General features: G+C 44.1%; 1 protein-coding gene across 1 annotated transcript in view; it reads left to right on the forward strand.

The window, feature by feature from the left end:
* sash1b (SAM and SH3 domain containing 1b) overlaps positions 1–14344 on the forward strand; it is a 40122-nt gene that overhangs the window by 24484 nt on the left and 1294 nt on the right. Inside the window, exons 14-16 of the mRNA XM_084310473.1 lie at positions 2799–2930; positions 7479–8326; positions 13447–13578. Coding sequence (XP_084166599.1) covers positions 2799–2930; positions 7479–8326; positions 13447–13578 — 1112 coding nt within the window. The remainder of the gene's footprint in view (positions 1–2798; positions 2931–7478; positions 8327–13446; positions 13579–14344) is intronic.

Genomic DNA, 14344 nt, shown 5'->3' on the forward strand with positions numbered 1-14344 from the left:
ACTGTACGACTGTAGAGAACAGTGTGTTGTCCTGTATGACTGTAGAGAACAGTGTGTTGTCCTGTATGACTGTAGAGAACAGTGTGTTGTCCTGTACGACTGTAGAGAACAGTGTGTTGTCCTGTATGACTGTAGAGAACAGTGTGTTGTCCTGTACGACTGTAGAGAACACTGTGTTGTCCTGTATGACTGTAGAGAACAGTGTGTTGTCCTGTACGACTGTAGAGAACAGTGTGTTGTCCTGTATGACTGTAGATAACAGTGTGTTGTCCTGTACGACTGTAGAGAACAGTGTGTTGTCCTGTATGACTGTAGAGAACAGTGTGTTGTCCTGTATGACTGTAGAGAACAGTGTGTTGTCCTGTACGACTGTAGAGAACAGTGTGTTGTCCTGTACGACTGTAGAGAACAGTGCGTTGTCCTGTACGACTGTAGAGAACAGTGTGTTGTACTGTACGACTGTAGAGAACAGTGTGTTGTCCTGTATGACTGTAGAGAACAGTGTGTTGTCCTGTATGACTGTAGAGAACAGTGTGTTGTCGTGTATGACTGTAGAGAACATTGTGTTGTCCTGTACGACTGTAGAGAACAGTGTGTTGTCCTGTACGACTGTAGAGAACAGTGTGTTGTCCTGTACGACTGTAGAGAACAGTGTGTTGTCCTGTATGACTGTAGAGAACAGTGTGTTGTCCTGTACGACTGTAGAGAACAGTGTGTTGTCCTGTATGACTGTAGAGAACAGTGTGTTGTCCTGTACGACTGTAGAGAACAGTGTGTTGTACTGTACGACTGTAGAGAACAGTGTGTTGTCCTGTACGACTGTAGAGAACAGTGTGTTGTCCTGTATGACTGTAGAGAACAGTGTGTTGTACTGTACGACTGTAGAGAACAGTGTGTTGTCCTGTATGACTGTAGAGAACAGTGTGTTGTCCTGTATGACTGTAGAGAACAGTGTGTTGTCCTGTATGACTGTAGAGAGAACAGTGTGTTGTCCTGTACGACTGTAGAGAACAGTGTGTTGTCCTGTACGACTGTAGAGAACAGTGTGTTGTCCTGTACGACTGTAGAGAACAGTGTGTTGTCCTGTATGACTGTAGAGAGAACAGTGTGTTGTCCTGTATGACTGTAGAGAACAGTGTGTTGTCCTGTATGACTGTAGAGAACAGTGTGTTGTACTGTACGACTGTAGAGAACAGTGTGTTGTCCTGTATGACTGTAGAGAACAGTGTGTTGTCCTGTATGACTGTAGAGAACAGTGTGTTGTCCTGTACGACTGTAGAGAACAGTGTGTTGTCCTGTATGACTGTAGAGAACAGTGTGTTGTCCTGTATGACTGTAGAGAACAGTGTGTTGTACTGTACGACTGTAGAGAACAGTGTGTTGTCCTGTACGACTGTAGAGAACAGTGTGTTGTCCTGTACGACTGTAGAGAACAGTGTGTTGTACTGTATGACTGTAGAGAACAGTGTTGTCCTGTACGACTGTAGAGAACAGTGTGTTGTCCTGTACGACTGTAGAGAACAGTGTGTTGTCCTGTATGACTGTAGAGAGAACAGTGTGTTGTCCTGTATGACTGTAGAGAACAGTGTGTTGTACTGTATGACTGTAGAGAACAGTGTGTTGTACTGTACGACTGTAGAGAACAGTGTGTTGTCCTGTACGACTGTAGAGAACAGTGTGTTGTCCTGTACGACTGTAGAGAACAGTGTGTTGTACTGTATGACTGTAGAGAACAGTGTGTTGTCCTGTATGACTGTAGAGAACAGTGTGTTGTCCTGTACGACTGTAGAGAACAGTGTGTTGTCCTGTACGACTGTAGAGAACAGTGTGTTGTCCTGTACGACTGTAGAGAACAGTGTGTTGTACTGTATGACTGTAGAGAACAGTGTGTTGTCCTGTATGACTGTAGAGAGAACAGTGTGTTGTCCTGTATGACTGTAGAGAACAGTGTGTTGTCCTGTACGACTGTAGAGAACAGTGTGTTGTCCTGTACGACTGTAGAGAACAGTGTGTTGTCCTGTATGACTGTAGAGAACAGTGTGTTGTACTGTATGACTGTAGAGAACAGTGTGTTGTACTGTACGACTGTAGAGAACAGTGTGTTGTCCTGTACGACTGTAGAGAACAGTGTGTTGTCCTGTACGACTGTAGAGAACAGTGTGTTGTACTGTATGACTGTAGAGAACAGTGTGTTGTCCTGTATGACTGTAGAGAACAGTGTGTTGTCCTGTATGACTGTAGAGAACAGTGTGTTGTCCTGTACGACTGTAGAGAACAGTGTGTTGTCCTGTACGACTGTAGAGAACAGTGTGTTGTCCTGTACGACTGTAGAGAACAGTGTGTTGTCCTGTATGACTGTAGAGAACAGTGTGTTGTCCTGTACGACTGTAGAGAACAGTGTGTTGTCCTGTATGACTGTAGAGAACAGTGTGTTGTCCTGTATGACTGTAGAGAACAGTGTGTTGTCCTGTACGACTGTACTGAGGAGGAAAATACACCGACAATAAAACTTCTCAAAGGTCTTAATAGCTTTTTTGTTTTTTAACATCAGATCAGTGTTATATTGTTTAAATTCATTAATAAAGTGCAGGAAAGTTGACTTGGTTCCGGACCATTTTTGCTCATGAATATGGAATCTGCAAAAAATAATAACTATTATTAAAAAAGAAATAACTATTATTAGAAAATATGAATAACTATTATTACAAAGTTATAACTATTGTTAAAAAAAAATATATATATAACTATTATTAAGAGAATAATAACGCCCCCCTGTTGGTCTGGTTGTGGCCTCGCAGGCAGCAGTGACCCGGAGCGGAGCGGCCAGTCTGGAGGCTCCCAGGAGAAGCTGCTCCTGGACAGGCCGGGGCTCCTGGGGGACTCCCCGCGAGACTCCGGCTGCTACGAGAGCAACGAGAACCTGGAGAATGGTAACGACAGCCTGACCCGCCTGTGACCCCTCTCCTCCTCCTCCTCCTCCTCCTCCTCTTCTTCTTCTCCTCCCCTCGCCTCTTCATCATCCTCCTCTTCACTAGGAAGACTGCCGTGGTCTTCACTTCTTCATGCTTGAGCATTCCAAACCGAACTCTGTTTTTTTTTCATTTTTTTTTTTCATGCTCTTCGGAAAGACTTTGCTCGTCGCTCATTTTATCTACAAGACTTTTTTTCCTGACATCTTTTTTTTTTCAGTCTCACTTTTATTCTGTTTTTCCGCAACACTGGATCACAAGGACGACTCTCTCACATTCACCCCCATTTTGCCTCTGTGTTCATGCGAGAAGTTCTGATAATGCCATTGCCTTTCTTTGCCAGTATGACCTATGCACTTACGAAGTTGAAATGAGGAGAGAGAGAGAGAGAGAGAGAGAGAGAGAGACCGCAGAGAGACTGAAATGAGGTTCTCTCTCCCCTCGCCGCCTACTTCGAGAGACGAGGGAAAGCTTCGCTCGCACACACTCTTAAAGTCCCCATGAAACGGCTAGCAGAATGCTCTTTGATTCCATGTATTTATGCGTTTCCTGTAAAAACAGGAAGCTAGGGAAGGACTTGGGTCGTGGATATTGATTGGCGTTTACGGTAGCCAATAGCGCTGAATGTGCATTACAGTCGACCCATTTGCTAGCAAGCTAATGTTAGCAATGTATACGTTAGCAATGTTATGCAACTATTAGTAACATTAGCTAGCAAGCTAACATTGAACATTTGTTCAATTTAGTTAAAGAAGTTGAGTGCTAGCTTAGTTACAATGTGCCGTAAATGTCTGCAGGATGACTCGTAAAAAAGAAAAGAAAATAGTTTTCCAGGAAATGACAAACTCTAAAATACCGTTAAAAATACCTACAAAACTACTTTTTTGTCATTGTTGGGACAGATACTGGCGTATAAGTGACAATCAATGCAAGACAAAAAAAAAACACACATAAACATCGATTTTGATTTCATGGGGCCTTTAACCATTTTGAGTGTGTGCGAGTTTCCTCCGAATTCTACAACTGTAAGTCTTCGATGACCGCTAGCCATTGTTCTCAAAGTTCTAATCACACTGGTTCGACCCGTACGACCCGAGAGAGTTTGTAACGCATCTGGCTGTGTGACGTTAACTCGTTAGCATTAAACAATTACACCAGGATAGCTTAGCTTAGCAAAGAGCTACTCAGACTGTTGGGATTTCGCGCACACACACCCATTCATTATCAAAACATACCGTTAGGCTTAGTTATGACCATACGATGCCTGGTTATACGGCTCTATATTCTCTCAACATACATGTAGATCAACATATAGATTTACAGACCCGAGCCACGTCGTTAAGAGAAGACAAGTTAACGTTGTGCCGGACGGCAGGTAGACGGGACGCGTGAATACTTTGGGCAGCCGAAGAGTGCTTCCGCGTTCGAGTTTTGCGCTCTGATTGGCCAGGTCATGTGACATGTGCGCCAATCGTGGGACCGCAAGTTCTGCGCCTATTTCCGGGTCTAACAGCCTGCAAACTACCTGGCGTTCTATCGCCATGCTCTAAGACAAACTCTAACCATAACCAACTTCGAAAGAGTGCCTAAGCTTAACCGTCGGAATCAGGGCAGGCGTTCTATCGCCATGCTCTAAGACAAACTCTAACCTTAACCAACTTCGAACGAGCGCCTAAGCTTAACCATTGTAGAAACTTGCGGTCCCACGATTGGGTGTACATGTCACATGACCAGAAATGACCTGGCCAATCAGAGACGCGGAAACACTCTTCGGCTGCCCAAAGTATTCAGGCAGACGGGACGTGAAGTGAGTCACTGGCTCAAGTTAAATGAAACCTGTTGCTACATCAAGTACAAACAAGGAGCGCCACTTAGTGACCAAAACATGGCACTGCAACTAAATAATAACACTAAAAATACAGTAGGCACATTTGTGACCGTTACAAGTTGAACCCAGAGAAGTGACCTCGGTGGACCTTTCCGGGAAACCTCGTATAATTTATATGTAGAGCTGCTTGTAGGTCTACTCTCAAATAGATCTGCCGTTGTGAAGCGCGTGGTGGTTTTTCTTTTTGCGTTTGCTGAAAGTGGTTGACTGTTGAACCGAGGCGTGACAAAAGATAAAGAGTTTAATTAAAACAAAAGAAAAATAAGAAACACACACACACGCACACACTTCCCAGTAATTACAGTACATACTTTACTGTGAATGCTTGCTTTATTGATAACTATATCATTCTTCTTGTGGTTATTTGCTTTGGTTTAAGTCTTAAAGATGTCAAAAATACAAAAGACTTGTGGTTACTGTTTAATAGAAGGCTCTTGTGAATGTCAAACGCCCTTGTGGAGAGAGCATGATGTCGGAGTAGCCTATTTTACACACTATTGTATATTTCTCTCAAGATTCTGCTGTTCTTTTTTGTGTGTATATTTTTCTAGTTCAGTATCATATAATGTTGCACAATATTTTATGATGTGCCTGAAAACTGCCGGCGTGCAGAACAATACTAAAAAAAAAATATTTACTAAATGGTATAATTATACTTGTTGAAATAATGGTGAAGACACTTTTGTATAATTGTAAAATGCATTCATAAGAGATGCATTACGGAGGAGGAGAAAAAGAATAATAAAATAAAAATCTTGCTCTGATACAATCGATCACTGAAGATATACGGTATACGCACGGTGACTCGAGGTGACAGTCTGGATTAACCCCGACACTTCTGGGGGAAGTGACGCAGGCGTAGATGCTGCTGCCGTTTCTCTACGGTTCTGAAGTGTTGCCGCTGTCGTCGTGATCGAGCACCGGGAATAAACCGCTCAACGCTTCACCACGCTGTCCCGCTTGCTTATTTCACCTTCCACCTCATTCATTCTCATTCGTATTTTAATGGCCATTCATGCATTTGAGCTGATCTCTCTCTTCTCTCTTTCTTTCTTTCTTTCTCACTCTTTCTATCTTTCTTTCTTTCTCACTCTCTCTTTCTCTCTTTCACACATCTCTTCACATTTGTTATAAATTGGTTGAAACATTTGTTATAAATTGGTTGAAACATTTGTTATAAAATGGTTATACTATGGTTTAGAAATGAATAACAATGTAGGAGGGGTTCTATTCACAAATGTTAAGATATTAATTTGGGGGCAGCTAAGCGGCGCAGTGGGCAAGGCGCTCGCCACTAGTGCAGGAGATGCTGGGTTCGAGCCCAGCTGTCGGCATTGCTACCAGCTTGGCTGGTCGTTCATACTAACACACATTGGCAGTGTTAGGGGTGGGAAGCTGGTGGGTGGGGATTGGACGTTGTGGACAGCGACTCCTACAGGTCGGTTGGTGGGCCTGCGCAGCAGAATCAGGAAGCGACGGGGGCGGCGTGTCCCTCCCACGCAGACCCTCGCCGCTGAGAGATCGCGCTGTGCAGGTGAAAAGATGCGACGGCTGCCTCCTTGTGTACCGGAGGGGACACGTGATGCAAGGCTTGGTCCACATTGCAGCCGGCTTGTGGGAGGCATGGCCTAACAGCGTTCGAGACAGGGGAGGGTAGAATTGGACAATACGAAATTGGGATGGGAGAAAAATAGAAAATGGGAGAAAAAGTAGATAAAAAAATATATATATTAATTTGGGAATAGCCGTTTGTTTCTTGATGCCCATTGTTCAGTATTTCAAAAATCCAATATCCTCTAAAGTGATACTCTTTTGTTGGTCTTAATCACTTAATTATCTTAGCTATATATTGCTATCGTGCCAGAAATCATTAGTATGATCAGATGTCTTAATTGACCCTTTCACTACCACACTACCAAAGGGTTAACCCTTTCACTGTGACAATACAGAAGGTTAACCCTTTCACTGCCACACATCAAATGGTTAACCCTTTCACAACCACACTAGTACAGACGGTTAACCCTTTCACTGCCAGACGGTTAACCCGTTCACTACCACACTGCAGACGGTTAACCCTTTCACTACCACACTGCAGACGGTTAACCCTTTCACTACCACACTACAGATTGTTGTAGTGTGGTAGTGATGATAGGTTCACCTTCTGTAGTGTGTAGTAGTGAAAGGGTTCATTAAAATGGTGGATTTTCTAGTTTTGGAACAAAACTCAATTAAATTGTAATAATAAAAGTTGAGATGTGGCACGTTATGCACACATACTGCCATAGAGGCCTTGCATGTTGGAATGGGTGTGTGTGGTTCTCCTTCTTCCAACATCGCTTCCAACCAATTGGTAACCTCTTTGGAAATAAAATGCCTAATTTCTGTGCCGTGGTAGAGGAGGTAAAACATTGGCAAGGCGTGATATTTACAGTCCCACGGTGACTTGTTTACAATTCTTTGTTTGTTGTTGATATAATTCTCATATAACGACACTTGGCAACCATCGTGTTGTTGCACATAGCGACCTTTGTTTCCGCCAACATGGAGGACAAACGGCCATTCATGAACGGCCATGAGAGTTGAAATATGCACATTATGCACAAACACACTGTTCGTTTCAGGGAAGGACAAAAGGACGTCTTCCGCCATGAGCAGGTCCTCGTCGGGCTTCGAGTCCAGCCACCTCCCGTCCCCCGAGTACCCCGTCCGTGCCCTCCCCCCGAGTATCCCAGGACACCTGCCCTGTCTCCTACTACCCTCCCTAAGACCCCCTGAGACCAGCTTAAGTCCCCCAGGGAAGGGTCATCATCCTCCACACAGAACCGTACCTAGGAGCCGGAGCTGTGAGGAGCTGGGAGGTGTCGTCGACGAGGCATCCCGGCTGCTGAGACACGGCCTGTCCCTGGGAGACCTCCACAGCGAGCAGGGTGTCCAGAGCCAAGAGCCTCGCGGCCGGAAGGGCTGGAGGGAGGTGACCGCCGTCTCTGCAGAAACAGAGGAGTGCAAACGGCAGACATCGAACACTCCAAGACACTCTTCTTCTTCTTCACAACAACAACAACCATCTGCCACATTTAGTGTCGCGCTGCTGAGCGATTTGGACGCGGGGGATGATGCGCCGATCAGCTTTCCCGAGCAGGCAGAGGTATCGCTGCCATGCGCACACCTCGGCACAAGATGGACCAATCATCCGGGAGCTGCTGCGCCTTCCGTGTCGAACCCACGCGGAGAGTTATTACCGCTAGAGATGAACAGTGCACTTCCCATTACCCGCACACTGGCCTCCGCTGACACCGTGACGTTGGAGGATGAGGAGGACCCCGCTGTCTCGGCCCCATCTGACAGCCACCGGATGCTGCTCACAGCGGGGAAGAAAATGCCCATTAACTCAGAGACCCTGGAAGCAATTCTGGAGGAAAGACTCCTACTGCAGAGGATAGATCTTACAGCAGAACCCTTCTCTGACAAGGTAACGCTTTCCAATATTCAGCAGCTGTCCATTCGGTTTATGGAAGTACATTCTCCTCGATAAGAATGACAGAAAGATTAAACAATGAATACAATACTTGAAGGGCGGTTAGGTGGCGTAGCAGAGATTGCGTTCGTCACCAACCCCGAAGCTGTGAGCTGGATTCGCCTGTTCGAATCCAGCTCACAGCTCCGGGGTTGTCACCAGCTTGGCTGGCCGTTCACACTAATACAATTGGCTGTATTAGAGGGTGGGAGAAGCTGGCGGGGTGGGTCCGGGTCGTTGTAAACAGCGACTCCTATAGTTCGGTCGGGGCGCCTGCTAAGCGCGGATAGGACCTGAGTGGGATAGTGTGATCCTTCCACACGTTACGCCCTCTCAGGGAGGATCCGCGCTGCCAGGTGAAAAGAAGCGGTTGATTGGCTGGACGTGTGTCGGAGGAAGCACGTGATAGCCTCCACTCTCCCAGATGATCTGACTGTGGGGGGTAAGTGCGCAGCGACCAGGAAGGGATTGGGAATTGGCATAACGACTAACATTGGGATGGGAGAAAATCGGAGGAAAATGGAGGGGGAAAAAAGATCAATAAAAAGAATACAATACTTGAGCAGCACTCTGGGAGAGGATTAAGTGTATCAGATGAGATGAGATAAGATATTCCTTTATTGATCCCCTTGGGGAAATTCAGGCATCATAGCAGCAGGGGGAGGGGAGGAACAGGTAGTGGAAGACATGGTACAGGTCACAGAATTATAGTACAGTGGAGAAGTACAAATAAAAATGTAATAAAAAGGCAGTGTTAACAATATAATTAACTCTGGACATGCGCATATGGGCAACAAGGTGCGAGATCTCAGATGAGCATATGTATGCCCTCTCAGTTATATTTGCCCTACAATAAATACAATATAATCTAATAATCTAAATCTAATCTAATATATAATAATAAAAAAAAAAATATATATGCAATATATAATCTAATGATCTAAATCTAATCGAATATATAATCAATCAAATCATAAAATGCTATTATGCTCTGATGTATACAGTATACACATAAGGTAGTATAATCGTATACCAACATATGTATACAAGTTTAACCTGAATTTTCTCTGTATATAAGATACGTCTCAATCTATATCTATATCTAACGATCTTTCATTTGCACTAGGTATGTCATATAAACCATCTCATTCACAAATCAATTTGCACCACTTTTAAGAGGTTTATATTTGAATGTTATACATGCATGGCATGCTATACTGTTTTATTTTGCATTATTACTACAATGATATGCACAGTCCAGGGGGGGGGGGGGTCACAGCATTTCACTGTACATGTGTGTGTAACTGTATATATATATATAGCGATCTCCAGTTAGAGAACATTCCTCAGACTTTAAAGGGGATTGCCACCCATTTCATGAATTCACATACAGTACGTTGGTGTATTCCTGTGTCCCGGGACAGTTCAGTCAATCCTTGTCGACATGTTCCACTCTCTCCTGAAATCTGAGAGGACGGGGTCACAGCCAGGGGGGCTTTGGGACCGGCTCTTTGGAGCCATAAATATGTTGAGTTTTAACAGCCAAACAGGTTTTACCGGTATTCTAGTTTTGACTTAAGAACTAGAATTTAAACCTAATTTATGGTGTAAAGAGTTCACACAAATATTGAATGTGTCCATAAATTGAATGTGTCTCGTTGTCTCATTCATTGTCTTTTGCACAGCACCATATTACATCCAGGTGACGTCACAAATTCAAGGGTTTCTAGTTTTGGGAGAGTGGTGCATGTTCTATTGACTTAAAGGAACACGCCAACGTTTGGGGAAATTAGCTTGCCATCTTCTCCAGAGAGAGACAAGAAGATTGATACCAATTTCCTCTCTGTGCGTTCAGTAAAAAGCTATCTGGCTGCAAGCATGAATGAATGGAAGCGGATATGAACCACTAGCCTAGCTTAAAACTCCAGGAGCCGTTTTTGGCCAACGGCTAGGCTAGCTGATCCGTATCCGCTTCCATTCATTTGTGCTAAGCTAGGCTAGCTTGCAGCCGGATACCTTTCTACTGAACGCAGAGAGAGGAAATTGGTATCTATCTTCTTGACTGACTCTGGAGAAGAGGGTAAACGCATTTCCCATAAGGTTGGCGTGTTCCTTTAACCCCATAACTCATTCCCCGCCAACAACATTTATATACGTTATTGGGCGCCATCCTTTGAACGCCAACCACGTATATATACGTTATTTGATTGTTTTTCCGATATTTTTATTCATTATTCATCCGAGGACCTCGGTATTACCATAGGGAATGAGTCTGAGATCGCCAAAGTGCAATACCGGCCACATCCAGCTAGACGGCGGTATCGAGCACCCTTTGAAACCTTGTATCTTGGCCTGTGCAACGGTCAAATGTCACCGGGCTCACTTTTCTTTGTCGGGCGAATGGAGTGGTTATAACGATCAGATTGAGAAGCGTCAAATGCTCCCGATGCATGATGTGTGGTGGTCTGGTGGATTATGTTGGCGACACGATCGACACCAATACTGGGACTCGCGATCAGATAATTGGAATATTCTTTTTGGGGTACATCCTAGTAAAGGTAAGGGCTATATGATATCAATCCTGCATTGATCCAACCATGTCTTCACCCCGATCGCAACATGTGTGTGTCACGTTACTCCACAACGTATGCCGATGGTGATGATCAAAGCATCAAAAAACGGGCACCCAAGTAACACGCTGCGTCGCGAAGCGGCCGACCCGGGATAAATTCCCGGACCCGGTGTCCTTTGCCGAATGTCTTCCCCCCGCTCTGTCACCCGTTCTTCCCCTCTCTCTCTCTACCGGACTGCCCGGTAGTACAAACAAATAAAAATCTACCAAAAACATAATACAAAAAAATAAAATAAAGCATCAAAAAACGACCCCCCCCCCCCCCCCCCCCCTTTCATGCATTCATGATGAAACATAATACCTATGATATAGATTTGATATGGGAATAATAGCGTGTACTGTACAGGCAAGAAACGGCAGTGTTTATAGTAGAATTGACGTATAAGGCTATTACTCAGCCTTTCGTGAATTACCCCAGACCACACTAACTATACTTATATTCACCACGGTATACACAGGAACGTATGGATGGAAACATTTATTATTATTCACATATTGAACGATAGATGGGTGATGTCAAATGGGCCATAGTATTGTATCCAAAGCTATAATATAGTACAAACAAATATAATACAAACAAGGTGACGCACTCCTATCTTTTAAAGCGTGGCAGTGCTAGAATGGGGCCCGTCTAACCCCCGGCGGTCAATGAGTTAAGCCCGATCGGTACCGGGCCGAGATTTATTTCACGTTATAAATAGATCAATACAGTCCATATTAAGTAATATATCATTTCTTTTTCAAATGTAGCCAAGAGTGAAGACCCTAACTCTATCAAAACAGCAGTCAAAGTGTATATTTTCAGCACTACGTTTGTTTACCAATGATTTTAAATATGAGCTTATAAAAATCTCTGCATATTACATTGGAAACCGGATGATTTAGACGTGAGGAAATGACGCTGTCATGAAATCGTTGTAGTCCTAAGAAAGAAGAGACCCAGGGCTTTCGATGGATATCGAAATTTCTTAAAACTACACTACCCAGCTAACACCAGCCTCTGTCAAAGCTGCAGTCGGCTGACGTGAAAAAAGTTATATTGACGTGATTTTCGTGATTATATCTATATTATATATATATCACGGATTGAACAAACCTGAACTTTATTGCCATAAAATACAATGTATCTTGTTTCTTTACCTTTCTGTGAACGTCCAAAAAACAAAAAGCATTGCAATCCGGTGAAAAATGGCGGCGCTATGGACATTATACAAAAGTAACTTTACTTACAGTAGATTTCATTCACTGTCATGGGCACCTAGAAAGAGGAGATTTGGCCCGATCCATAGATGTATGACTTGACCATAATAAGGTCCATTTATAGGCCTGATATTCTATATTCATATTTCAAATTGCATGTGTCCGGATGGCAAAATTCAGTACTGTATCTACAAAAAAACCTGTAAATCACCTGCCCTGTATTAATTTGCTTAGATCTTTAGTACACTTGATCTCAAGAAGGTGCTAAATGAGCTCAGTGGCAATTTTTCTTTTTATTATTTATTTTAGCGCTTTTCTGGCTTTTTCTGGTCAGACATGACCGACAGAGTGTGTGACGGTCGGGTGGCGTAGCGGAGATTGCGCTCGTCACCAATGCAAGAGGCTGCGGTCTCTACTCCCGGAGTCAGCATTGCCCTGCGGCTTGGGCCGGTTGTCATACTAACTCGTTTGGCTGAGTTAGGGGGAGGGAAGTCGTGGGTGGTAATCTGGCGTTGTGGACAGCGATGCCTACAGGTCAGGTATGGGCGCCTGCTCAGCGAAAGGCAGGAAATGGTGAGGGCAGCGTGACCGCCCATGCGTTACGCTTCACCAATGAGAGTCCTCGCTGCCAGGTGAAAAGAGAGCCACTGGCTGTCTCCAAATGTGTCGGAGGAAGCATGTGGTGGACTTCAGGGTTCCCTTGTACCGACCAGTAGGAGGAACATGCGCACAACAACCAGGTAGGGGAGGGGGGAAATTGGCATAACGACTAAAATAATTGGGATGGGGAGAAAAAATTAAAAATCAGGCGGAGAAAAAGAGGATAAAAAAAGCTAAAATACATGACCGACAGAGGAGAGGGTGAACGGGAGAAGAGTGGGGAAGACATGCAACAAATTATCCCCCGGGAGCGGGAAGCGAACCCGGGACGGCCACGTAGGTGTGCGAGGCACTATGGTATGCGCCACGAGGCGAGGGCGCCCCAATTCTTCACGTCTGGTCAATATTAGCATGGTGTTATGCACCGTCAAAGATGCAAGTGGATCTTCCATTTACTCGGGTATGTACTTTTAGGCGAATCATCTGAAAATATGGCTAGGGCTTAAAGAGGAATTTTCTAAATGGGTGGCATTCCCCTTTAAACCTAGTCCCATGAAACCAGTCGCCAGTGAGTGTACACAGTGCCGAGAGATCATCATATTGTGTAAACCTGATCTCACTTTCCACCCTTTCTTTTCCGCAGCACGGTCGTTGTGGGATCCCTCCGTCTCTGGTTGAGATGCTTTCTATCGAGCTGAACCAGGCTTTAGAAAAGACCGCCTCCGCCCTGGACCTGGTCCGGGTCCGACAGCTCCGCAAGCAGCAGCGCTTGGCAGTGAGTGGCCATTTGTTGTTACACAGCCATTCACAACCCTCGTCTCATTTAAAGGCTCAATCCGTGATCCAAATGTCAACAAATTGGTAATCCCAACAACAACAAAATGGAGACATATTTTAATTATCTGGTGTACTACTGACTCATTGATACAAGGACCATCAATCATCATCATCAAACCTTTATTAATGCTCGTGAAATCATTGAGGGCTCATTAACAATTACATTTAGTCATTTAGCTGATGCTTTTATCCAAATTGACTTACAAGTTCTGTGCAACAAGTCAGCAGGAAGGGTACAACTCTGGCAGCTAAGGGTCAGTAAGATTGTTCGTCAAACAGTGTTGAACTTGAGTGCTACAGTCTTGAGTGCATAGTAGTAAAGACATAATTAGCATAGTAGGTAGTAATATAGACATATTAGCATATTGGGTAGTAATATAGGCAAGGTAGATTATTTAGTAGCAAAGTGCATAATAGTAGAAGACAGTACAAAGGTTAGTATTTAATATATATATATTTTTTCCCCTTCATTTCAGATATTGATTGTAGAAGTGCGTTTTTAGTTGACGGCAGACATTTGGGCGGGTTTCGGGTGTCCTGACTGTCCTGATGATTTGCAATGATGACGAGTTAAAATAAATAGGAAAAAGATTAAAAGTAGTTATACAACAAGATAAAAACAGCTAAAAACGGGGGAAATCACCTAAAATACAAGATAGAAATTCAGATAAAACAAAGAAAGTCAGCTAAAACAGTTACAAACT

The sequence above is a fragment of the Notolepis coatsorum genome (genome assembly GCF_963971535.1).
Source record: "Notolepis coatsorum genome assembly, chromosome: 3".
NCBI lineage: Eukaryota > Metazoa > Chordata > Actinopteri > Aulopiformes > Paralepididae > Notolepis > Notolepis coatsorum.